General features: G+C 40.9%; 1 protein-coding gene across 5 annotated transcripts; it reads left to right on the top strand.

The window, feature by feature from the left end:
• Positions 1-1,612: 1,612 nt before the first annotated feature.
• Positions 1,613-26,799, top strand: LOC147650943 (uncharacterized). 5 transcript variants are annotated; one of them, XR_015274935.1, is made up of 4 exons: positions 1,696-1,749; positions 21,437-21,669; positions 23,649-23,777; positions 23,935-26,799. XR_015274935.1 is itself a non-coding variant. In XM_086845762.1 (3 exons), the coding sequence occupies exon 3, from the start codon at positions 10,180-10,182 to the stop codon at positions 10,969-10,971; it is 792 nt and encodes a 263-aa protein (XP_086701888.1). In that variant the 5' UTR covers positions 1,696-1,749; positions 5,575-5,655; positions 8,098-10,179; the 3' UTR covers positions 10,972-12,735. The 5 variants fall into 5 exon arrangements, 3 of the variants coding, with proteins under 3 accessions (XP_086701890.1, XP_086701889.1, XP_086701888.1); XR_015274934.1 differs by lacking the exon at positions 21,437-21,669 and having other exon boundaries at positions 1,652-1,749; XM_086845762.1 differs by lacking the exons at positions 21,437-21,669; positions 23,649-23,777; positions 23,935-26,799 and adding exons at positions 5,575-5,655; positions 8,098-12,735.
• Positions 26,800-27,000: the final 201 nt, after the last annotated feature.

Raw genomic sequence — 27,000 nt, 5'->3', positions numbered from 1 at the left:
ACCCCCATTGGATTGCACTGAAGTGTGAATAATGAGTCAACACCATCAGCTGTGGTTGCCATAAGAAACAAGATTTCATAATCTATAAAGTGTAGAGGAGAAATGCCACAAGCAACATTAATCTACTAAAATGATAACCAAAATGGGATCTTCTTTTCAGTGCTGGGGTACTTTTTGTTTGTTTTTTTTTTCCCCCAGCTCCTATGGTTTCTCAACAAATCAACAAAAGCAGCTGTAAACCTAAACAGTTTTGAGAAGCCTGAAGGCTCAATCTGATTGACTGTATTATCCACCCTTTGTTAATAGTCATAAACGATTTGTTTCTGTTGGAGAAAACCAAGAAGAACTACAAATAAAGGACTTTTATCTGAGTCATAAGTCACTTCATATCACAGTCTGCTGTTCCACAGCCAAAAATACCATAGAGAAGATGAAATTTGCTCTGAATATTTGCAGTGTTTAATATTTTAGAAGTCCTAGCGTATCACTTTGGGAGAGCTGTGTATAAATTAGCATGAACACAGAAAATGTTTATTTTATTAATAAAAAGTGGAGCAAGCAAGCAGAGTAGCGCTGCTCCTAGGGACTGACTGGCTGAATTTGAAGCAGAAATCTCTGTTTTCCACACCTTATTTCTTATTTGTGTGATGAGGATAAATCACCACAGCCCAAGCAGGTCAGTGGGTGATCCAGGCATGAAGATAAAGCACTGTGTGACACACTGTCAAGAGGAAAAACAGGCTGATGAACACTGGGAGATGTAAACTTTGAAATGCAATAAAGGCTGTCAGGAAGGAAGCAAAACTCGGGGTGTTTTTTGCAGTGTTTGACAGGCGTAGCTTTCAGGAAAACCTCATGTTTGGATCTGCACGGGGCTGGGAGCAGAGCAGAGTATCCAGCACAGGGATGTGATGAGCAGATCCCCATGGAAATGTTTGGATGGGGAGAAGGATGGTTCTGGAGTTAAGGATAACCCACTGAGCCTTCTTTCCCAATTTAATAAACACCTCTGGAGAGGAAGTGGGATTTGGAAGGGATATTTTTATGTTTGAGTACAAATGGGTTTCTTGATGTTTTCTATCCTTCCAACGGCATTGGACATTTGATATTGGCTTCCAACAATTCTTGGGATAAAACACAACTGTCCAAATTTCCCTTCCACTTTCATAATGAAAAAAAATGTAGAAGTAGATAAGATTACTCTTTTCTGCATGCACTAATAAACTTAGGACACTGAATATCTCAAACCCTCATTACTGGGGCTTGAGGTAAGTAAACACAGAGACACTTCATCAAATGCAGGAACAAACTGAGGCTGAAGAAGTTCGGAATAGAATTTAATTTCATTTCCTTTCTTTAATTGCCATTGCTTTCATGTTTGATTTCTTTTTCCTTGCATAATGGTGTGTTCACAAAAACAGTCCCAGCAAAGTCAGTGCATGAGGTGTGGCTTTGCACTGCACACCTGTGCAAAAGGGTGGATTTAAAGGCAAGCATGGCACTGCAGGTGAGCCCACTCTGCTGCATTTGCAGCTTTTATCATTGCCTGATTGTTGTTTAAGCCTGCAAAGCAGCTGGTTCATGTTATTTGGATTCATGGAAGGTGTTCCTCAGTACTATTTCTGTCAGATCCCAGGTGAAGCCTCTTCTTGTGGAATGCATGCAGTACTTAAATAACTCCTGTTTGTGTCAGCTACTCACATGTGAGCACCAGACCTTGCTCTGCTAACACCTGCACATCTGTTTTTGGTGAGTAGGAGCCTGCCAAAATCATAACACTGTCCTGAATTTCCAGAGCTGGACCCATGTATTCGAATGTATGATTTGGGTAGCTTACGTCTTCCTGCTTCAATTTTCCTTTTTGCCTTCTTTACCTTCCCCTCTTAATTCTTCAGCTCCCTTCCTCTTAGTGTGCAATTAGACTTAAAAAATATTTAGGGATGAGAAGTGCCCTCACCTGACTGTAAATGCATAGAGTGGGGTTTGTAGAGCAAGATAAATAACATGAATTATGGTAAGGACACATTTAGGGGCTTCATTTTGAATGGTGTTCTTTTACAGACATCTGTCCTGCTTAGTTTGTAGGATAAATAACACAATCATGTCTATTAAGGAACAAATTTTTATATGAATTGTCAACCTGGGAAGTTTGGGCAGGCTGACAATATTGAAAAACTCATGAGCTTTCATCTCCTAAAGTCTCTGTGGGTTATTTTATGTTCTTGAGTGTCCAGTTACAATAATGTGAATCCTCCTACAGTCCTTCTGTGGGTCTACTCAACAGCAAATCATGCTCCTACTCAGGAACTTGGAGAATCTAATTTATGTATGTTCATTAGATGTTTGTCAAAAAATACAAACTTTATTCATGAAGCTTAGCTTTCACCCATGATTACTTTAGATGAACAGGCTTTCATTATGTTGTAAGAAATAAATCCTTTTAAAGACTTAAAACCAGTGCTCCTCAGATCTAAAATTATTAATTCTCCTACTTAAGGAAGTAGAGCTTTCCTTAAGCTCGTGTGAATGCCACAGATAAATGATTAACATTGCATTTTGCATAATTGCATGGCCAGGTGAAATGCTTACATATATATTTCATTGATATAAAAGGTGTATGAATCTATACATTGCATTTTAAAGGTAAAAACAAATGAGAGCTGCAGCAGGCTGGCACAGGATGAATTCTGCTTTGCATTTTGGAAGGGCTGTAAATCACTGGAGCTCTGCAGTCAGAGTTTATGATTTCCATCAAAGAGCACGAGGGACATATTTCACTGTAGTCTATCCATTATTCTGCACATACTTGAAAAGAGAAACTCAAACAAAGCTCTCATTAGGAAACATTGACAGAGGACCAGCAGAGAATTCATTTACTGGGACGTGGTGATACAGCAAAGCAGGCAGCCAGGGCCATATATCAGAGTGCTGTGGGGTGGAGGGCTGAGGAGGAGATGTGCATCTAGACAGGGATTTCTGTACAGCTCTTCCAAGGTTTCTGTTTGTTCTGATTTCTGGCAGCTTGAAAGCAAATGAAAATTTATGGGGAAGGTGTCAGGGAGCTGGGAGGGTTGGCTGCTCCTGCAGGAACAGGCTCTGTGGCACACAAAGGACATTCCTGGGGCAACCAAAAGCCAAAAATCAAAGTGATGGGGCAGCTCAGCAAGGATTCCAGCCAAGAGCAGGCCCAGAGGTGAGAACCAGCCACATCCCCTGGCCACAGGCAGGGACAAGGGGAGGGTCCAGCTGGGCCATCAGAGCCAGGCTTGGGGACAGGGTCAGCAACAGGAGCAGGCACAGGAGGGTGCCCAGGTGTGGCTGAGGATTCCCCCTGAAATGGGGCTGGGGAGGAGCCAGGTGAGGCTGCCCAGGGAAGTTAAACCCTTTTAGTGCCCTCATGGTGTGAGAAAGCAAATCTAAATCTCTGGAAGGATGCTGGGGGCCCAACAGCTGCTCTTCTTGCAGTAGGAGTGGTGTTCTCCTGGACACACACCCAACGGTGTGCTTTACAAACCTTTTCTTGACTCATCTGCACCTATTTCATGTCTTCCCTGTGTTCCAGGGGTTAAGGCTGATGCTGTTTTTAGGGTTAAACTCCTGCTGGAATAACAGTGTGGAAAGCACTGGCAGCATCTGATGGCTTGGCTAGAATAAATAGAGAACAGGCAAGAAAAATATTGTCTCAGCTGGGCTTCTGAGGGTTTGGGTGCTGGGGTGGCTTTGGGGATTTTATTTTGTAGGTTTGAGAAAATTCAGAAAAAGCAGCAAAAAATCTGTGATGCATAATTCCTGTGGAAATTATTTTTGTAAATATATCTTGCTGAATATTTATTCTAGTTTTGCAGGTATCAATCAAAATGTATGCAGCCTGCATAATATCTAAACTTTAATTTACACTAAATGAAATTAATTTTGTTGCTCTTTTGACACTGGGGGGGTTTTGTGTGTTATTGGGATGATGTGATGTAATGACAATTATTTAGGTTGTTGCTGGTTCCATACCCTGATACCTCCACACATGGAGATATTGATGATTGGAAAATTGAGGTTGTGTAAGGATTTGTGGAAATAAATGCATGACTTTGTCACAGCTATCCCAAAGCAGCATGGACTGAGCCACTCTGCCAGTCCTTAGGGGAAATAAATTAATTTTTCCCTGTTTTGGAGTGATGAGTGAGTTGGGGAAGAAGCTGGGATAGAAACAGATACTCCAAGAAGCCAAATGTGTTAAGTTTTGTTATTCAGTCTTGCTGTAGCTCAGTTTTAATTGCTGCTATGAATCCAGATCTGCTTTAGGAATAAATCTGAAAGCTTTTCCATCAATGTGCTGAAAGGGATGTGCACATATAAACCACTCTAAAGTGTTTTATCTGCATCAGTTGCAACTGTTGCATTTTAGATCTGTTTTATATAAAATTTGCCTTCTGACCATTCTTTTTCCTCCCAGCCAAGCTGTGGCTGTGTCAGGGGGTGAAATGATGAGTCCCATGTCAGAGGTTGTGGATCCAGAGCAGCCCTGTGCTGCCCATGGGCATTTCCAGAGGGAATTGGGAATATCAGTTGGCTTTAATTGTGCTCGCTGCGAGTGCGATGTCTTTTTTAAGTAAAAGGTCAAGAGAAGCTGAACTCATTTAAAATGGGCTGAAGTGAAGCTCTGACTTTGCACAAGGGCATGGAGTGAGAGGACAGAGGAGGGCAGAGTTAAACTGGATATTGGGAAGAAAGTGTTTGCTGATGGGGTGGTGAGGCACTTGATCAATTTGCCTGGAGAGGTTGTGGCTGTCCCTGGATCCCTGGAAGTGCCCAAGGCAGGCTGGACAGAGCTTGGAGCAGCCTGGGACAGTGGGAGGTGTCCCTGCCATGGGCCTGGATGAGCTTTAGGGTGCCTTCCAATCCAGACCTTTCTGGAATTCCATGATAAATTCCAGAAACCTGGAAAATGTTTCTTTGTCTGGCAAAAGCACCAGGAGCTCCTGAAGCCAAAGGCTCGTGGTACTTGTGACTTAGTTTAAGGTTTTCCTGATCAATCTTTTTCTTGGTGTAGGATCATAGAATGGTTTTTCTGCCACATCTGTGGGTGTGCTGATTTATTTGTGCCATGGAAAATTCAGCCACTAAGTTAAGTTGGTGTGCAATGGAAAGGAGGAAAAGATGTGTGGGAGCCTCTGGGGAAGAGGAAGGAAGCTTGGGAAGAGGAACTGAGTTGGGAGTGTCAATCCTGGGAGCATTCTTGGTAATTTGTGTTATTTACAATACACGTGGTCTGAGGGCTACAGAGTCAAAATGTATTGTCCACCCAGTGTGGTATCACTGGTGTAACTATTTCAGTGATGAAGAGATGCACAATTCCTCATCCTCTTCTCATTCCTTGTCAGATAGGGACATAAATATGAAGATCCTAATTCTTTTAAATGCAATAGAATTTACAACTTTACATACTTTGAGAAAATCTTCAATTTGCCTATTATTGAAAAAGGAATTAATACTTATACTACATGAAGACCTCGATCTTCAGGTTTAACAGCCTTGTAGGTGGTGAGAAAATCTATTTTGACAAGAAATTCTCTCTCCCAGCTCCTGAGGACTGAGGGAATGAGCTCCAAGTGCCACTTAGGACACTCCTGGCTGGTTGCTGCCTCCTGAGTGACAGCAGAGGTGAGGGTGAGGGGCTGGAAGGGGAGAAGGAGTTATGCTCACAGTGGTTTATGAATTTCAAATAATTGATGTTTCCAACCAGTTCAGTTCTTCATCAGTGAGAAGCACAGCTTGTTTATCACGTTCTTAAATGGATGGAAGGAAATATGTGCATATTAATGTGAAGAAAAAAAAGGCATTTTATAAATGGCTAAGCTAAAATTTTCCAAGAGATTTTAATGAGGATAGATAACAACATGGAAGAGTTTTACTAAATTTGGTTTTCAATCACATCAGAAGGGACACTTAGTCATAGTCTCCTCACTTGTCCTTCTGAGGGGCAGCTGCGTTAAAGAGAAATCCCCAAAACTGCTGGATGGGGATGAAATGCAGCTCTGGCTGCTTTCTCAGCTGCTTGGCCTGGGACAATGGCATTTCTGGCCCAGGAAAATTCCAGTTACATGGAATACTGAGAGCTGAATGAGTTTCTCTTCACTAGCTCCAAACCAGAACATCTCGAGCTTTAGTTTAATCTCGGGTCAGGCTGCCAAGTGACCTTCAGATCATGTCAGCATTTGAGCTGTTTTGCACTGGCTGTGAATAAAATCTTTGGTATCTTTATGGATTTAAGAAGTTATTGACCAGTGGTTCAGGCATAGTTGCAGCATTTAAATAATGAGGTTATTTATTGTTAGGAGCCAAGGAAGAGAAGCATGGCCAGGTCTTCTCACAGTGACTGCCCTCAGAAGTGCTCAGGCTCCCTCTGTGTTCCATTTCTGTCTGGTTTTTCCTAATGATAACAAGGAAACTGCATGGCAAGCTGCTGGTGTCTTCTCACATCCCAGCCTGCTGGCCATATTTAATTTTTTCTGGATATTGGTCTCTGGGGTATAAGAATGATGTTGGGTTTAGGTTTGGGTGTAGAAAGCTTCTTGACTTTTAAACTGACCCCAAATTCCAGCCCTCTTTCTGGACCCAACAGTTAGAGAAATGGTCAGTGTGAAGGAGATTAATGCTTAATGTGGTTTAATTGTAGAGTGGGATGCTGAAAGTTGGGGAATCTAAAGAGGTGGATATCCAACAGGAGGAGAGGGGAGAGAGCAGGGTGGAAACTCCAGGCTTCTCCCTAATGGATATTAAAGTAGTTGGGGCCTGAAGCTCTCAGCTCCAGTATTTAATAGATGAGCAGTAGCTGCAGCTGTCATGCTCTATAGTGGAACAGCACTATTACTATTTTATTACCTTTGATTAGCTGAAATTGTATCTTATAGCCAGCAAACCCTCTATAAATGCATTTACCAGCAGCTGTATTTCTGCCCAGCCCTGGCACCACGAGGAGCTGCTGCATTAGAGAGCCCCCATCCATCACACTTTAGATTTGAAGCAATATCCTCTCCCTAAATTAACGTCATCACCTCCTAACAGCTGTGGCCACCAGCTCAGGGATGGTTGATGAGCTTGTCAGTGTTTCCAATATAAATTCTGCCTTTAATAGATTTATTTGTAAGTTAGACCTACTTAGCTATAAAAATCTGCTCTGGGTTGGAACTTGGCATGGAGGGCTCTCCCTGGATGGTTTTCTTCACAGTCCTTCTGTGCTTGATTGAAAACTTTTTGCCAAATCCAGTCAAGCATAATAAACTTCTGGAAATAGTAATTAAGGGCCTCGATGGCTGTGTGGCTGTGGTGTTTTTGGCCAAAGTGTTACTTCTGGGGGGAGCAGGCAGAATCTATTTATTGCTGATGTGATCTTCTGTCTCCAAAGGGTGCTTGAATATTATCCTGCCCTAAATGGTTCATTGAGAAATGTAGGCCACCCCTCTCCCTCCAAAATATCCATTCTTTTCCCTCTCCTAAGAATTCCAGATATTGGAACAAGAAAATTTTGTGTGGATTTGACAAAAATGTAGGCCCATGTGTTTATTCTTTTTTGGTTTAAAGAATGAAATCTTTGAGCTTAAAAACACTTCTGAAAGAAATTTTTCCTTCATTTTGGACATAGTGAATCATTTCAGCCTCTATTTTTTCCCCTTTGTTTCTTGACTGATGCTGGACTTAGAAAACTCAACCTGTAAATACAGAGTTTGCTTTAGCTGAAAAAGAATTTTCACTAAAATGCAGTTTCTCTGGAAAAATAAATATCTGGTTTTAGTCTTTAGTTGATACTTTACCACCTGTTAACAGAAAACTTGTCCAACAATGTCATAAAATGAGAGTTGATAACAACCACACACTCAACATGTATTTATCAGCAGAAATTTAAATATGACCACGTGATGGCCAGATGTTTCCATTCTTATAGCAAGATAAGATATCTTGGCAATCTTTGTGTTTGAAAAGCAGGTGATTCATCAGTTATTTTTGGTGAGATGAATTTTCAGACAGAATTCAAGTAACTGCACAGAGAAGGTCCAGTGGATGCTTTTTCTTCCTCTCTTCCTGATTTGTGTTTCTGTTCTGCAGGTTTTTGTGTGTCAGGGGTGATCCAGCTTTCCATGGAAATGGGAAAGGCAGCCAAGGCAGAGCTCAGCTCAGCATCTCATTCCCATTTATCTACCTATTGTAATCTGTAATTAGCTGCAGTTTTCTCAAATGCTCTTGGCACAAACATTTTCAGGCCTGCTTTAAGCTCAGGTGTACTTTAAACTCCATCTCATTAAAACATCAGGAGAAGCAGCAGCTTGACACTGTTCCCATGTCACTGTGTGATTGCAGCTGCTGTTTATGGGCTCAGCAAAGTTCTGCACTCACAGCTGGGTGTGAATCCTGGAGGGATGAGAAATATCTGACCTCTGGGATCAGCCTGATAAGGGTCTGGAGCAGTGCAAACCCAGCCTCCCTTCTGCTCCTTGGAGCTGCCTTTAATGCCTTCAGAACATGTCAGCGGTGGAAGGAGGCGTAATTCAAATATTCCTGGACTAGGAGGGGAAAATGAAAAATGGGGAGCTCTGCACAGAGCAGTAACACCATGTGCTATCAGCTCTCTTGAAGCCTTGTAAACCTGTCAGAAACATTCTTGCTAATAGTCCATAATACCTGGTTGTAGAAGTAGTAATCAGTGATTTCTGAACCAAACTGGCAATTCAGAAATGAGTCATTGCTCGCATTGATTTTATTTTTATTTTATTTTTTTTTTTATGTGGCCAGCATCCGTGTCAGGCAGTAGCAGCAGCAGCGTGCTCCCATCCCGTTGTCACAGGCACAATTCAGGTCTCAGACAAGGAGCCACCACTTTGACCTATTGCTATGCAAATTCCCTTCCAGTGTGTGTTGGTAGTGTAGCAAAACATGTTTTGACTAAGATCTGAAAGAAAGGCTACTATTAGAAAGCTGTAACGGAGCCATTTAGGACTGAAACTAATAATTTGTTAGGAATTGCTTACCAAAACCTGCTCTTAAAAATTTCTATTAAGAACAGACTCTGGGTCTAAGGAAACCTATATTTTCTGTAAACATGATAACATTCAATACAGATGGGCAAGAGCATTATGGGATGTGCATGCAGCTGGAGATAAGGAATGTTTGCAGGTGTTAGGGATGTCTTCTGTGACTTTGGAGTGGCATTGAAGTGCTGACAGTTCACCCCTGGCCATCTCTGAGGCTGGAAAAGCCCTCCAGGATAAGAGTATCCAATGCCCTGTCCCCAGCCCAGAGCACCCAGTGCCACCTCCAGGTGACATCTCCAGGGATGGGTACTCCAGACACCCCTGGGCAGCTCCTGCCAAGGCCTGAGCTCCCTTTCCATGGGGAAATTCCTGCTCTGTCCACCCTGAGCGTCCCCTGGCCCAGCCTGAGGCCGTTCCCTCTCCTCCTGTCCCTGTTCCCTGGAGCAGATCCTGATCCCCCGGCTGTCCCCTCCTGGCAGGGAGTTCTGCAGAGCCAGAAATTCCCCCTGAGCCTCCTTTTCTCCAGCAGAGCCCCTTCCCATCTCCCTCAGTCCCTCCCCACATCCCTGACTCTTCTCTGGACCTGCCCCAGTCCCTCGTTGGCATTTCCCATCCCTGGAAAGCTCCAGCCAGCTCTAATCTATCATTTTTCAGGGTTTTCTTCTTTCCATGTCTAAGAGGAAATTTGAAATTTTACAGCCCCCAACTCTGAGCACCCAACAGAGTTGTGAGTTCTATTCCAGGGCTAACATTTCATGACTTTTGCGCCTAGAGGGGCAAAATCCAAATCAGGAATGAACCCTTTGGGTCCTGAGGCCGTGGGTTATTCTGTGCCACGTTCACGCTCTCAGTGCTGTGGGGACAAGAGCAAGGTCAGGGATTCTACCACAGTTTGATTTTCTAACGCCATTTCCCTGTCTGGCAGAAGAGGTTAAACTCAGGACACAGAAACATTTTCTTTTGAAGGCTTGACAATGGTTTCATAAGGATTTCATGGTCTTCACCACCATTTCTACTGGGAAAATCCAGTTGGTGTCAATATTTGCAGAGCTGAGAGTGGCCCAGATATCAGAGATGGGCTGTGAAATGTTTGCTGTCCAAAACCAAACAGGAAACTCCCAGGCCTAAAGTGTAATGATAAAGGAAAACATTCCTCCAGATGCTTGCCGAAAGTGAAACCGAAAGGGAAACCGAAACCGAAAGTGAAACCGAAAGTGAAACCGAAAGTGAAACCGAAAGTGAAACCGAAAGTGAAAGTGAAACCGAAAGTGAAACCGAAAGTGAAACCGAAAGTGAAACCGAAAGTGAAACCGAAAGTGAAACCGAAAGTGAAACCGAAACCGAAACCGAAAGTGAAACCGAAACCGAAAGTGAAACCGAAACCGAAAGTGAAACCGAAAGTGAAAGTGAAACCGAAAGTGAAAGTGAAACCGAAACCGAAAGTGAAAGTGAAAGTGAAACCGAAAGTGAAAGTGAAACCAAAAGTGAAACCGAAAGTGAAAGTGAAACCGAAAGTGAAAGTGAAACCGAAACCGAAAGTGAAACCGAAACCGAAAGTGAAAGTGAAACCGAAAGTGAAACCGAAACCGAAAGTGAAAGTGAAACCGAAACCGAAAGTGAAACTGAAACCGAAAGTGAAACCGAAAGTGAAACCGAAAGTGAAAGTGAAACCGAAAGTGAAAGTGAAAGTAAAACCGAAAGTGAAAGTGAAACCGAAAGTGAAACCAAAAGTGAAACCGAAAGTGAAACCGAAACCGAAAGTGAAACCGAAACCGAAAGTGAAACCGAAAGTGAAAGTGAAACCGAAAGTGAAAGTGAAATCGAAAGTGAAACCGAAACCGAAAGTGAAACCGAAACGAAAGTGAAACCAAAAGTGAAACCGAAAGTGAAAGTGAAACCGAAACCAGAAGTGGAAGTGAAATGTTCATCATTTTCTCTTTGCCCTGAATAAAAGTGATTATGGAAATAGATAATAAATTGCAAAATATAATCATTGGGTTTAAAAGCAACTATCAATGTGGACCTGGACTGAAAAAGGTACCATGAGGCTGCTTAATGAGAAAAAAATATTGTTAATTTTCTTTGCTTAGGATTAGTTTTTGGGGGAAGAGATAACATCTGAAATTTCATCTTGAATTACAGTACTCCCTCTGGCCTGTCTTTTGTGACTGTAAAAATGTACCTCCTCAGTATAATAAATGAGTTATTTCTTTATTTCTGCTCTGACACTGACCTGGAAACTACAAAAATGTGGTAGAAGATGAAATAATTTTCTTATAATTTTCTTATTCAGGAGCCAGTGGATATTTATTTGGTACCCTGAAGATGACTAACACTTGGAGAGGGAGATCAAAAAAATGACATGCAACTTAAAACAAAAATAATCAAAAAGGAGAGAGTACATATTAAATCAGACATTTTTTCCCCTTGAAATACTCCATGAAATTCCCATATCTTTAGTTTAATATAAATGTTCAGAAGGCTTGATCTTTCTGTGTACAGAGGAATTATCTTTTATTAATACAGCCTATTAATCTGTCTGTATTGAGCTGTCCATACTGGTGATAGTTCCTAAACTTTCAAAACCATTTCTGGAATAGCTTTTCCATGAAATTCACGCCCTGTACACAGCACAGGGTGGTGTGCTGGGGGCTGGAGATCTTAACTGGGTTTTGGTTTGGATCAGTTTGGTTTCTGCCTCTTCAAGGCATCATTTGCTGACAGAAAATTCCTGTATTCTTCTGTTTCCTCTCACTGCTGCAGCCCCTGGAAGAAAATGAGGTTTGCTACTGTTGTAAAAGAATTAGGAATTAACTCCTCCCCAATGTCCCCAGCACAGTTATCAGCTTTTTCATGTCTCCTGCTTCCTCCTTCCCATGGCTGGGCTGCAGTGAGAGAAAAGCAGGAATTTGGTGTTCAGAGAGTGCTGGGACCCCGCTGGGACTCCCACAGAAATAAAGAACATTAAAGGCTGCCAGGGACCAGCCCCCAAGGATCAATCCAGAAGCACTGAGGAGGAAAATGTAAATTCTGTTGAAACCTCTGTGTTTATCCCAGCACATCGAGCTGCAGATAAGGCCTGGAATGATAAGCAGCATATAGGATCGGACCACAACGTGAATTTGCAACAGATTTATCTGAAATATGTGGTTTATATACAAAGGGATGCTCCCTTAAATCAGTAGGGAATGTCCTAATCACAGCTTCAGAATTCAAAGTGTAATATTTTTTATCTGATTCTCCTATTTCTTTTTTCCTTCTGTAATATAATTTACTGATATAAGGAGGGGGCATCTCTTCACTCTTTGATTGTATTTTTCACTATTTTTTTTTTTTCATTAACTTTTCTATTTAATTAGCTTTCCCAAATCACTCTCAATAATATCAGAATATTTGTGGAGCAATCTGAACTCCCTCTGGTGGTCAGACAATACTTTTGGAATCTTATATCTTAAACCATCAGTTCAGGGATTTTTCCAGAGAAGGGTGGTGCTACCAATAGTTACACACTTAGCTGCAAATTTTATGGTGTCTCTCACCTAATTCTGTGGTGAATTTGGCACATAAAAATTTAATATGTCATAGAGAAAATTAGCTGAATCACTATGAATAGAAATGAATTGTGCTCAAAAATTTTTATTGCCATTTGTAACCTCACCCCTTTTTGATAATTATTGTTAATTGATAATTAAATTGATAATTTCTTACACTTGAATCAGAATCCAAAGATAATTGCTTCCTACTGTGGTACCTCGTACTGCAGCTTGTAGATAAGTACAATCCTTACTTGTTTTACACAAAATTTCTGAACCAGTTTGAGGAACAAATGCCACAATTTAGGTAAAAGGTTTCATATGAGCTGTTTAAAAAATCCCAGCAGCAAATGTCTGCTCGGGTCTGTGGGTGTGAGTGATGTGAGGAAACTCCTGGTGAGAAGATCAGGAAATGAGCTGGCAAAGGAAATGAGTTGGTTTTGCCTGGAATATGAAATTTAGGAGGAGACAATGATCTTGATGCCTTGGAGAGGCTGCCTAGAACAGAGGCTGGCCAAGATTAAGAGAATAAAATGGGTATTTATTAAAGGCCTGTGATAGGCACACCTTGGGCAGTCCAAGGCCTCTGAGGCTGCACCCATGAGGGCGCAGAGTTTTTCAGTCAATTCTAAGTTTGGTCCATTTACACATCAGGGTTAATCCTCCAGTTCCAGCTTCAGGTAATGAAGTCATTTACCCCAAGTTTGCCCCTCCCCAATTCACTTTTGTTTACACTTTCAGGGCCTGAGCCCTTGAGGTGTCCTGGGGTCCCAGGCCTGGAAAGGAATTGCTGTGTCTGACCACAATGTGATGAGTTTGGAGTTATACACCAAAGCAGTACAGGACCTGAAAAATAGAAAAGCTAAATCCATCAGCCTCAAGTAGAGCCCTGAGCAGCAATTCTACAGCTGCTCCTTCCCTGAGCAGTGTGGGATCCCCTCTGGATAACCCTGGCCTGCTGATGAGCAGAATGAAAACACTTCAGATGCTGCAGAGTCACCAGAACAGCCCCAGCCAGCTCTGCCCACGCTGCCCATCAAACCCAGAGCGGGGCTGAAGTGCAAAAGACAACCCAGTTAGGGCTTGGTGCTGCTTGGGAAATGCTCAGGGTGTTGTGTGCTTTGAGTGTTTTAAATACACCTGAAATACAAGTGCTTCCTAAACTTCAGGATTTGCATGACTGCTCTGACCATTGTCTGTGCTGGGCAGAGCTGGAGAGCTCAGACCAATCAAACAAAAAATTAATGTTCTGAGCTGTTTAAATGTGACTTTAGCAACAATCTCTAAACATAACCTGAGTCAGGGAATGCCAGTGCTGTGTCTATTAGAAGCACAGGATCATTAAGTGTGTCATTGCCTATCAATATCACAGCTGATGTTGAGAGATAAAAACCTTTCTGGGAATATCTTTATCCTCAGCCATTTCCAAGCCATTCCTAGGCGATGGCTCCCTCTTCAGTCCTGCAGCAGGGATCAACAATCTTTTCTCTTGGCAAATAATGTCCAGTGTTTTATATGAATAATGGCAAACATGTTCATTATCTTTTGCAAAGACATTTGCTCCAGAAAAGCTAAACAAAATAATGTGCTGGACACTGGAAGCTTCATGACAAGCATCATTTGCACCTCTTGGACTCTGTACCTCCTTCTTGGGTAATTTTGGATGATTTGTCCTGGATGGAATATCAGGTTTTTGATCTCTGGGCTGATTGTGTGAGGTTAGCAAAAGCACTGAAATGGAGGAAAACCACAGATGATATAAGAAAGGAATTCACTGAAGAGCACAGTGTGTATTAAACTGGCAGTAAAACAATTAGGATGTGCACTCATGCAATAAGCAAACACAAAAATATCTGTGCACAGAAACATCTCGAGCAGGGTGAGCAGAGTGAACAAAGATAATTTCAAGTTCAGGTTGATAATTTAGGCCATTTCATGAGCTCATCCTTGTGTTGTTTGACTAATATCAGCAGTTTGCTCCCATAGGTACAAAATGATGTTGAATTCTAATGGCCACTTAAGTCATGGAAACAATATAATTAGAGTAATAAATACAACTTCATGTTTTCATAATTAGAGTCATAAATACAATGCCATGTTTCTATAATTTACTTGATTGTTATCTGCAATTTATTGTTATTATCCCCCAGCACTTGAGGGGATACCCTGGGAATAGGGTAGTGAATAGAACAGAATGTACTGACTGTCCTTAAAATTATCCTGATTCCAGAGGGGGAGGATGGGAGGGAAAGGGCTGGAGATGTCTGGGAAGGTCCTGGTGTCTGCAATAATGACAGAACAAATGATGTAATCACAGAATCCCAGAGTGGTTTGGGTTGGAAAGGACCTTAAGCATCATCCCATTCCAGCCTCACTGGACCAGCTGGGTCCAGGCCCCCTCCAGCCTGGGCAGCTGGAATGTGACACTGGAGAGAACAGAGACAGTTCAGGAAAACTGCAGACTCTGTGAAATAAAGGATGTGCTCAAATCCACCAACATTTATACCCTTATTCCCTTTCAGCTTCTATCCTGACTTCTTTTCCTGTGTGGACCCAGAGAATTCCCTGTCGTTTCATCTCCCATAGTTAATATAATCCTGTAAGAATTGGATATTCATTTATCACATCCCTATGAGATCCCATGGAACTCTCTGAAAAACCACAGTAGCCCTTGTCACTGTGGGCCTTTCAAGGAATAATGGTCCAAAAGGAGAAAAGAGCCACTGGAGCACTGAATTCCCATGGATACTGGGATGGCACAGCTTCAGTTTAATCTGCTTTTTTAACTACATTTCTAATGCAGTGTGAGGCCACAGTGAGCTGAGGGCTGGCTGGCTGTGGCTTGGTGTTTCTGTTTATAATGTGTGAGGAAACACAGGTCTGGGTGTGATGCCACACAGCTGCTCCAGAGGAGTTAAAAACCAGGTAAATAAACTCACCACGCTCAAAGAGCTGCTGCTTCCATCCTTTTAAGGACAGATATCCAGGGACACTGTCACCCTCCACATCCCACAGCTCTGTCAGCAGACCTAGTTCTGTTTATTGATACACATTAGAGTGACATAAATAAGTGATGCTGTGCTAACAGAGAGTACAAAATTCACTTTGTAATATTCTAAACATGCAGTCCCTTTTTATATTTGGTTGGTTTTCTTTTTTTCAAGTTCACCTGTGCTGCAAAACCTGAGTCTCATTGTGGCACTCCTCATAAACACACTAATGTGATGTGGGGATAAAAATGGAACTTCCAGGGTAAATTCTAAATGCTCCAGATGAGCTAAAACCATCCAGATTAACTCAGGTAATTTATGAGTGGGGAACCTGCCAGGCTTGGTGTGCACCAGTGTTATGTAGCTTGGCACCTGCTGCTGGGAAAAAACAAATTTATTAGGAAGTCCTGTGACTCTTACTTTTTGTGCTGGATAAATTATTTCTGTATATTAACATACATATTAGGCACTGTGGTATAAAGTTCTTCTATAGATTTTTATTCTTGGAAGTGACAGAAGGAAAATCCAAGTGTCCCACTCACCCATCCCTCGATGCCTTTGCCTCATCAGGAAATGATTCAGCAATGCTGTTGCTGATGCCAAAGCTTTGTTCAGAGGGTGACACATCAGAGGGTTTTGGGGTTTTATTTCTATTTTTTTTTTCCTTTTTCAATTCATTAGCCATTTGGTTGCATTTTTGCACGATGGGAGAAAACCCATCCTTAATCTGTTTAAAGAAAATGATGACATCACTGTGCTTCAAGGCAGATCTGTATGAATCTGTATGAATGACATAAATGTGGAGTCTTTGTCCCAGGGAGTCCCCCTGAAGTGTCCCATGGGGGTCACAGTCAGGCACAGCACCTTTGAACAGAACAGGCCAATACATGCAAACAATTATTCCAACCAAAATGATTCACTAGCTGCTGGAAAACCAGTAAATAATTTACTCAGTGTGTACTATTTGAAAAGCTAAGCAGTAGCAAAGTAGCATGAAAACATTATTGTCAAAAAATTTATGAGATCAGTAGTGGGTAAGAAATTATTCATATAAATCCTATAGGATTCACTTCAACAGCTCAAAATTCAGGTTTTCTAAGCTTTTAAAATCATTGCTCTGATTGATCAGCCTTTGATCACTGTTTATGTCGGGACAGGAATGTGGGGGATCCTTTCTGGAGGGGCACAGCTGAGCTGCAGTACCAACATTTATGGTTCATTTCTTTGTTTTCCTTAGCACCACAGCCACAGAATTCCAGGAATTAGCACCCAAAAGTTGCCCCAGGCCTGACCTTTTCATACATTTCCATTCCTGGAAGGTGGAGAATCCCATGGAAGGACAAAAGATTTTGGCTCTGCTTTAGAGAAAAGCTAAAATAAAGAGAAGCTAAAATAAAAGAATATTAATAATAAAAATATATAATTAAATATTAATAATGAAAATAAAATAATAAAAATAATAATGAAAATAATAAAAATAAATAATATTAAAAATAAAAATGAAGATACTCAGTGCTGGGATCAGTTTTACCAGAACTGATTTCACATCCCACAGCTGGGAGCTGTGGAGGGAAAGGGACAACTGCAGATTGTACAGCTCAGTCAGGATCCACCCTTGTTCTTTCTTACTGGATGTATTGAGACTGGTTAGTTGGTTTTTTTTTTAAATTTGTTTTCATGGGTTGTATTTTTTGGGGGTTGTTTCAAATTTTAGTCCCAATATCTTGGGACTGTCAAGAAATGCATCAAGTCAGTGTTTCTTGCATTGCAGGGGACATATTCACTTAGTAATGGGTTTTTTCTCCCCCTTTTTTATATGTTTGAGACAAATAATTAAGAAACTGTGCACAATAACACCTCAGTGTGTTCTGTGAGAAACCTTTATTTTAAACCTAGGCTTACCCACAGACAGAAATACAAATTTGTGCTTTGGCACCTGTAAAATAGGGGTAACACTTTAAATGGGTGCATTAGATTGGCACTTAATTTGCATTTTAAGAGCATTTATTACTAATTAATGAATCAATTGATTGCTCAAAGAACACTTAGGGAGATTTATTGTCTTATCAAAGAGAAATTCAGTAGCTGAGTGAGAGACTGCAGCTGTCACTGCAGGTCACTGTGCTCGTACCCACCCAGGACAGGCTCAGGGATGAATATTGGCAGAAACCTCTTTTAAAAAGCCAGACAATTGTACATAAATAAAATAAGAGCAAGCACAGAGTGCAGAATCCACCTGGTGGTCCCCAGAGCAGAGATCCTGCTCACAACAGCTTTGGGTTCAGGCTGGTCAGAAAGAAATGAGTTGAAAAGCTGCCAAACAACCCTAAAACATCTTTTTGGTCTTGGCAAAGAGAAACCCAACAAGGACTACAAAACATTTGTAAGCTCTGCAATGTTTAAGCAAATATCCAATATTTTATTTAATACAAAGATGTATTGATTTATAGACAGCCTTGCTCAATATTCCAGTTCCCACTACCCATTGGATTGTGTTGTCTCTTCAAAGTATTTTGGTGGCTTTTCCTATCCATGCTTAAAAAAAGAAGTGAATTCCTTTGAAGGTCTGAAAAGTAACCTATCAAACATCCTGACTTTTGGTTTTAAACTCTCTCCTACTTTATAATTTCAGAATTCCCTCTGAGTGTTCCTGAGACTAAAAAAGTCAGCTGTGATTCTTTCCTCTCTGTGATTGCTGCATCCCAGAAATCTGTTTAGGGAAAATTCCTGTCTCAGTTTTCTTTGCTTTTCTTCAGGAAATATGAGGCAGTCTGCCTTGCTCTCCTTTAGTAGAACTCAGCAGAAATGACATAATAAATTAGTGTTTCAGTTCTGTTTGAAATGCAGGCGCTTTCTGGTTCCTTTTGCCACATCTGCTGCCTTGGATTTCTGTTTTCTCTTGCTCTGCCATCTGTTTTTAACAACAGCAAGTTTATAATTTTCAATTTTCGATGAAATAAAATGCCTCAGGTGTTAATTCATGCTTCACTGGTATCATCCTCTGCTTTGTCAGTGCTAAATATGGATCATTGTCTGACTCTGCATCCTTTTTGATTAGACAGTTTAGTATCCTGGCATGATTTGATTCACCTTATTGGGCTGGAAATAATGGCCACATTCTGATTTCTGTCTAAACTTAAACTTCAGGGAAAGCTGCCTGAACTTCTGCATCCTAATTTGGGTCCTGGAAACATTGCTGTAACTACGTCCAGCGTTTCCAAATTGTGAACTTAATTTCAGTTTGGAGCAGCTCATTTTCAGTGCAATGGAAATACCCCTTCCACTCATTGCTCCTTCCTTCTATTGTGCAAATGGGAATTCCAAGTTTTGCTGGGGAATAGCAGACACAGTTTATTCAGTTCCTTACGTGGCAGAGCAAACTCTTTTCATTGAGTGATCTGTCCCCAGTAATATTTTCTATTAATGGTCTATATTTTGATGCAGTTTCAGCTAAATTGTACATCATTCTGCAATTGTTTTGCATTTTGTGTTGCTACAGAAGGTTCTGAATAAATGATCCAGTGGAAATGTCCCTGCCCATGACAAGAGGTGTTGAAGTGAGATGTCCTTTAAGGTCCTTTCCAACCCAAGCCATTCTGTGCTTCTGGGACTTGAAGCTTCCATTGATTTAGAAACAACTAGAAGTTGATTTCTGTGCCATTAATTAGCTTTCCAAATTTTGTTAAATATCCATACTCCTCCCTGCTTTCAGCTGCCTGAGCTATGAAAATCCAGCTCAAAAGGACAGACTGTAAATCCTCCAAATCCTCCTGTGGCAGTCTGAGATTCCAGATTTCCAATGCATTGGGATGATTTTCTTGTTGACAAGATTTGATCCTCATTTTCCAAGTTTTTCCACAGAAAAGCAGCTGTTTCCTGCAAGGAATTCCTGGAGGAATGAGCTTCTTCAGTACAGGTGACAACCCCAAAACTGACCAAGACTGACAATTCAAACAATTCAAACTTGGGTTCAAGCTCTGTTTTTAGGGCAGCTTTGACAGTCTTTTCCTCAGGTGCATGAGGGAATCTTAAATACAGCTCATTTCTAAGTTATTTTAGAATTTAGGAGCCTGGGAAAATGAAAAGTCAGGAATCTCAGCTGCAGAGGAGAATCTCTGTTCCTGAAAAGTGGATTTCCAGAGAATTTCTCATAATTTTATGATATTGCATAATTGTGAAGGGATGCTGTAACAGACAACTCTGTTAATTCTTATCCAAACTGTTGTAACTCTTTTTACAAGAGGAATTCACTGTGCTAAATTTGGAACAAAATTCCTTCCAGGAATGATTTTAATAACCAATATAAAGAGCCTGGTAGTTAATAAATAAAGGGAAAAGAAAAACCTCCAGAAAACTGTTGAACATGAATGTCAACATTTTTAATGGATTGCATTTTTTATTGTGTGCTGCATGTTTCTGTCAGGGGAATGTGATAATTATAAACTAGGAACAATAATGAGGGCTTGAATATTCATAGGCAATTAAAATATGTCTCTGTGCATTTTGTTGGTGCCCAGTGGGAAATGTTGCTCGTTTTTAGGAATAAGTGGTTCACAATCCTTGGTGAAAAATATGGGGTGGAAATCAAAACACCAAGCAGGGCACAGCACTAACAAAGTTCTGTTGATGATGGGGAAGGGAAAACAAATGTTGCAGCGTTGATTAAAACCATATTAATGTGTAGTTCTGTGTTCCTATTGCCAGTGGGTTCTTAAAATCGTGGATTATCCTGAGCTGGAAAGGATCAATGTGCAATAAAAGTACTTCAGCTTAGGTTTTAACGGGTGTAGGGACACTTTAAATGTTAAATATCTGTTTAGAATCAAAGAATAAATGCAAAAATACCCAAACAATGTAAGAAAATAAAAGGGAATGTCAAAATAACTGGTGGGTTTATGTACTAAAAATCCTTGAAGCAGCGTTTGAAGCTTTTCCCCACAACTTTATCTTGGTACAGCTAAAAGTTATTGGAATCATCACATTAAATGGACAGTTTGGCTTTCAGAGCTTGTCACATTAAGGGCTGATGATCACTTTGCTGTTGAAGATGAATGAGCCCAGGAATGCAGTCACACTTTCCAGTGTATTAATTTATATATATATATATATATATATTTTTAATATTGTGCTTATTTCTGAAACTTAAGCAGGGATTGCTTCAGAATTGCTCCCTCTTTGGAAGTGTTTTTTCTCAGGAGATCCCTTTTGTTTCTGGTTTGGTGTTGAGGAAATATTGCTGGCGTGTTCACATGCTGTGACATTGAGCTGTCACCAGCCCAATTTTGCTGTCAGGCACATCCAGTGCTTGATGAGAGCCTTTACCAGCTCCATCAGCAGCTTCTCAGGAGGGAAACCGTGGCAGGAAGGCAGCAGCAGCAGCAGGGACATTTTGGCAGGAATTTTCCTGGGTCCCAGGCTGACAGTACCTGTTGGAATAACACCTGGAGTTCTCCTGCAAACAATTCCTGGATGGCAAAAACCAGAAAGAAAGGTTAAGTGTGATGTTAGCCTTGTCTCAGGGTTGATTGATGAGCTTGCAGAAGGTGCTGCAGAAGTTTTCCCTGGCAGTTGTTCTAATCCACTTGGGAAAGTTGGGTCCCACTGAGGAAGAAAATAAAGAATAGAATAAAATAGAAATAAATAAAGTATAAAATAGAAATAAAATAGAATAAAATAGACTTTAGAGCTGTGCCCTTGCCAGCAGAAAGAGGTGGCTGTGATGGAAAACTGATCTCAAGAAAGACTTAGGGTTCTAAAGATAACTAAAAATATTTACCATTGCTCCAAAAGAATAAATCTGGTAGTCTGCCTTGATTTTACAGCTCAGGAGGGTTGGGCAGAACTTGTCCTCAGTAATTTCGAGGTGATTTTAATTGATCTCCTCTGATTTCAGGCAGCGTTCTGAAGCAAGAGACAGAATTCAAATGACAAGGAATTTGCCACATTTTGCTCTGTGAATGTTTCTGTGGAAGGATCACAGTCCCAGGTGTTCCATCTGTCAGTGGCAGCTGTGGCTGCAACCTCAGGAATGCCAACCCTGGGAACGTTCAAGGTGTGGCTGTTGCACAGAGGTACAAACAGGAGAGCCTCAGATGGTTTTGGCAGCTTTTTATCTTCCTGTCTGAAGTAGGTTTTCCTTAGATAAATTCAATTTTAAGAACAAGGTGCAAGGAGATGAAACGATTGTTGTGTGTGCCAAGGGTTTCACCCTTAAAAGGAACATATTTGATATTTTTCCCAGTGGGTTCTTCAGGCTGGGGCCAAACCCAGTTCTCCTCCAGTGGATGGAGTTGTGACTGTGCCTTCCTTAATCCAACATGGACTTTTGCCTAAAGCTTTTCCTTTTCCTTTCATCCTTTCACCCACTTTGACCCAAAGATGGGATTTTCTGTGCTGGTGCTGCTGTGACACGAGGGAAGTGAAACGTGGCAATTCAGTCTATCCAGCTCCTCAGCTGGATGGATTTCACACAGCTGCAGCTTTTATTTATCTTTTCTTTATGGGCAGGCTCATTTCTTGCAGTGAGTTGCATGTGAGTGTGTGACAGTGACAAATCTGAGTGCATACACAGTCCCAGCAAACTTCACTGTTCCTACATTAACCTGAATTTAATGTATGCACCCAAAAAATTGGGAGGTTTGCCTCTCCAAACATGGAATTATATCAGGTTTATGTCTTCTCTGATTTCTTTGGTGCCTTGTAATTAGGTGTATATCAGAGAAAAAAAAAAATTTATTGAGTTTTACTAATACTGAATCGAAATTCCAACAGAAAAAGATGCAGTTAAGATATCCTTGATCCAACATGAAGCATTGGCAGGGAGTATTGGAAGAGTTTTTTATACATATATATATATTATTCCCCTGCCAGTTTGCTTAATAAAGCCCAGCAAATATCCTTACAAACCCAGAGCCTTTTTAATTTCTTCAAGAATTTTATTTAGATGATAGAAAATCTGAATGTTTCAATATTTTTAACACTTTCAGGGTTTCTAAAGGAAAATCGGTGCACGTATGTGAGATATTTTGGCATTGCCAAACTTGCAGTGCTTGATTCAGGAATTATCAATAGGAGAATATTCCCAGCTTATTGTAAAGCCAATACAGAAGCATTAAAAGGGTATTTTGTTGGGTTTTTTTTGTTGTTCAGGTAGCCAGTTGTATGAAAATAAGCATTTCTATGTCCTCTTTGGGCCTGTATTTAGGAGATCCAGCAGTGCCTTTAGTGTGAAGTCAATAATAATAAGAAATACATCCAGGAACCTCCAACCTGAGAAATGTGGGGAGGAAAAAGAACCAGCACAGGCAACATAGATAGAAAAATTTAATCAACTCAAGGGCTTCAGATGTGTTTTAGTTTGCCAGGTGGTAATTTTTACTAGAGATGTCAGAAAAATGAGGGATTTGTATCAACAATGTGCAGTCTATATACTGTTTTCAGATTTCCTCCTTAACACAAAAGATATAGAATTATTACCAAAAAATATAAGCCAAGTCCAAACCATGATAAATCGTTTTAATTTTGTTCCCTCAAACGGTTTCCATCATTTATAAATAATAAGATTAAAAGCTGTGGCCATTTGCTGCACAACATCTGGGAAGTCATTTTCCATCTCCCCTTTCTTTGCCTACCACAAGCCTGAAATCATCTGCAGAGTCGACCTTCCACATCTCACTTCCAACTTTTCTCCTCCAGGAGAGCTCAGAGGAAACTCTCATTCCGTCAGCAAAAATGGTATTGGCTCTCAGAGGGAAAAAAAAACACAGAAACTCACCAGGGACCAATTTCTTTAATATATTAAAATACATTTTTACATGCCAGGATATTCCAGTGTTCTTTGATGTCCCAGCATGTAGCAAATGATTATGGTTTCATTGTAGCTGTTTGCAAGATGATGAGTGATAAGGTAAGCTCTGTGCCTTCCAATTTTTTGCTTCTGCTTCGTAGGCCTTGATAAATAATTCATGGAGCAAAATTACTGTCCCAGAAAAAGGCAGTCTGTTTCATCAGCCCTTTCACACTTTATTGATTAACACATATAATTTTTTAATGTGCAACATCACTGGAGTTTTGAAGAATAGGGAGTTTGTTGCTCTTTTTCACAGAATGCTCCGGCAAGGACTTGAGGAAAAGTGGGACAGCCATGAAAATGTTCTTTTAGGCCAAAGAAGAATAATACAGCTAGCACTGGAAATGATGCATGGAAATTATGGATGCATTTTAACTTTCACCAGGTAATAGGAGAACACATGCAAAATTATACCAAATGGAGAAAGAATGATAAAAAGAAGAGAATTGAACTGAAGTGTTAAATGCTGGATGTGCAGCTCCTGTAAATCCTCACTTTTTCTTTCCACTCAATAGCCTGATGCTGTTTTTTGCTGTTTGCAGATTTGCCCAGCTGATGTGTAAAAGGAGTGGGATCTGTGATGGAAACAGGAGGGAAATGGACAAAACTTTCAATTCCTGCATATTTGCAAGACTTAACAGGCATTTTAAGGCTCTGTTCTTAAAAGCTGTTTTGAGGCAAAACCCCAATAAACCATCAGTTTCTGAATCTTGTTCCTAAACTAAATCCTAAACTTCCAGTTTGAGGCTCTGAGTCTCTAAAGAGGAAACTCTGTTCATCTTCAGAGTATCTGAATTTCTTTTATTTGGAATTCTCTTATGGATTCCAGTTATTCCAGTGGATCCAACTCCTGTGCTGTGGTTCCTCACCCCACCAATCCTCCTGGAATGTTTTCACCACAAAGTGCTGCTGGTTTTTAACAACAGAACAAACCCAACTCCTTTGGTCTCCTGGCACTGAGCAAGTTCTGGAAGGAAAAAAAACAAATGTAACCTACTTTCAAATGTCTGCATCGTGTGAGAAATGATGGCAACTGCTCTCCCAGGTATTGATCAGTTCTTTTTGATGTGGTGGTTAGAACTTTTTGTAAAGGAAATTTCAAATACTTGGGAGTGACTCTCTGCAGATTGGGTGTAAATCCCTGGTCAGGGATGCTGCAACTCAGTGTTTCACCCAGAAAGAAAGGGAATTTTTAATAGGGAGCAATAAGTTTGTCAAGTTTATAATGCAAAAATTAGAAATATTTTGGAAGTGTCAGAAAAAGCGTTGCTAGAATTTTCAAAACCCAATCCATACCTATTCTGGAGCTGTTTTTATTTAAAATTCTTCCCCATAAAATGCTATTGAAGGTTGGCAAGATTATCAAGAAAAACCTTGGAAAGCGCTAAAATGCTTTTCTCTTATCCAACACTGGTTTTTATTCTTCCTTGCAGCATATTTTAGAACTTTTATTCTACCATAAATACAATAATGCTAAACACACTGATATTTCTTTACCAGTTATTTGAAATATTTCTGTGTATAAACCCCTGAATTTATGAAATTATTGTAGCAATTCCATTTTGATTTATGAACATTCAGGACATGGATTAAGACCCTTTATTTTCCTGAAGGAAGAACACTGCTAGATTTAAAAACTGAGGCATTTTTTCAGTTGCAGATGGGATGTAAAGCGTGGATGGCCCAGCCCCTGCCACGTCTTTGCAGCTCTGTTATGGAATCACTGCTCTCAATCTTTACATCAGCCAGCAGCAAATGGGCAGAGGATGACATTTGTATGATGGCTGGTGTGAAAATGGGTTCCAGGAGTAATAATGGGATGGTTCTGGGAGTTGTTTCTGCTGGAAACAGGGAAGGTGTTCTCAGTTAATCCATTTTCCTGGAGATGAGGAGGTGTCAGAAGGAAAGGCCACGTGCCTGAGCAGCTCACGATTGTCCTCTGAGTGCAGCCACAAGCTTTAATTTTGGCCAAGTTTTCACTCACTTCGTGACTGCAAAGAGCTGGAAATGAGAACAGTGGGATGAAGAGGGCTTGAGGTGAGACAGGGAATTCAGATTGTGCCAGATCCTGCGGGATCCTGGCCAGAGTTCTTTGCCTGTCCATGACTCCTGTTCCATCCTGAGCTCACGGTGGAGAGGGAAGGGACCTTAAATCTCATCCAGCCCCGTGGAAGGGACACTTCCCACTGTCCCAGGCTGCTCCAAGCTCCATCCAAGCTTCCCTTGGACACTTCCAGGGATCCAGGGACAGCCACAACTTTCCTGGGCACCCTGTGCCAGGACCACCCTCACAGAGGGAACAACCTCTTTCTAACACAGCAGCACTAAATTATCTCCTCTTCTTTTTTTTTTTTTTTATTATTATTTTTCTCTTTTTTGTCTTTTTTTTGTCTTTTCTTTCTTTTTTCTTTTTTTCTTTTTTACCACAAAAATATGTAAAAATGATACATTATCTATGTACCATTCCCTGTATTTTTAAGTAGACACTGAACAACGTTGTACTTTATTCCAGATGCATCAAGGCAAGACTCCAGTTAGGTATTTATTTAGAAGAAAGACATTTTATTTACAAGGCCTTCAGGATGTTGTTCCGCTTTATGAAAAGAAATTAATGTAATTTTGAGAACTAGAGAAAATAGCTGTAATTGCAGCGTGCAGGTAATGGGATTCTTGTGACAAAGCACCTGTCAGGTGATACAGAGCCCTGTGGAAAAAGACATTTTGTGAAATGGATGGTTCCGTTGTGCTGTGTGCTTTTACTCAATTCACCAACTCCAGCCCTAAGCTCTAAGCCTGGGAATAATAAAAATATTCCCCAGGAGTGAGGGGCAGCAGCTCTACGTGTGCCTTGTTGATGTTGCATTTATGACCCCACCATCCATTGGTTTATGGCTTTGGAAGCTGGGATCACATCCTACCCCTCTCTTCCCCATAAAATCCCTTCCCCTGCCCAGCTGTTGGGTTGCTGCTTTAGCATTTATTATCCACATTATCCATCCCTGGCTGCAGTGATGGCAGGGCTCTGTGCCTCTGCAGCTTTTGGCAGTAATTAATTTCTGCACTGCGAGTTTCTGTTTAATCACGTCAGGACCAGCAGCAGCCCAGTGGCATTGCTGGTAAATATCTGTATTCCACCTTTGGCTTGGCAGGATCCCCTCCTGCTGCTGGGTTTTTTTTGGGATGATAAAGTGCTGCTGTTTCATTCCAGCCTGTTAAATAACTCAGAGTTAGTAACAATTCTGAAGTGTTGTGCTAACTTTGATTACCTTGCCATAACCAGAAGCGCTCCAGAACTTTGAAGAGCAGGAATTGGGTGTTTTGCACCTCTTGTTCTTTGTTTTATTTGACTTTGATCAGGCTCTAAAGGGGTAATAAAATAAAATGTGAATAAAATGCATTAAAGTAACGAATATTTGATGTTGTGTCGCTCAGGTTTGAAACATTTGGGGATTCTCTCAGGTTTCTTCTGCTGGGAGCAGAGGCAGAATGGGCACAGAGCTCTCTGTGGTGGCTTCTGGGAAACCCTGATCGGAATTAAGCCACAGCTTCAACAATTTCAAGGATAATCTCAGTTTAAAAATTAATTTTTTACATGACTTTTGATCCAA

The sequence above is a fragment of the Cyanistes caeruleus genome, chromosome 11 (genome assembly GCF_971803275.1).
Source record: "Cyanistes caeruleus chromosome 11, bCyaCae1.hap1.1, whole genome shotgun sequence".
NCBI classification, from domain to species: Eukaryota; Metazoa; Chordata; class Aves; order Passeriformes; family Paridae; genus Cyanistes; species Cyanistes caeruleus.
This window is presented reverse-complemented; position numbering and strand designations above follow the sequence as displayed.

Coding starts and splice junctions, on each gene's coding strand:
- LOC147650943 (XM_086845764.1), top strand. CDS start 10,180: ATGCTTGCCGAAAGTGAAACCGAAAGGGAAACCGAAACCGAAAGTGAA.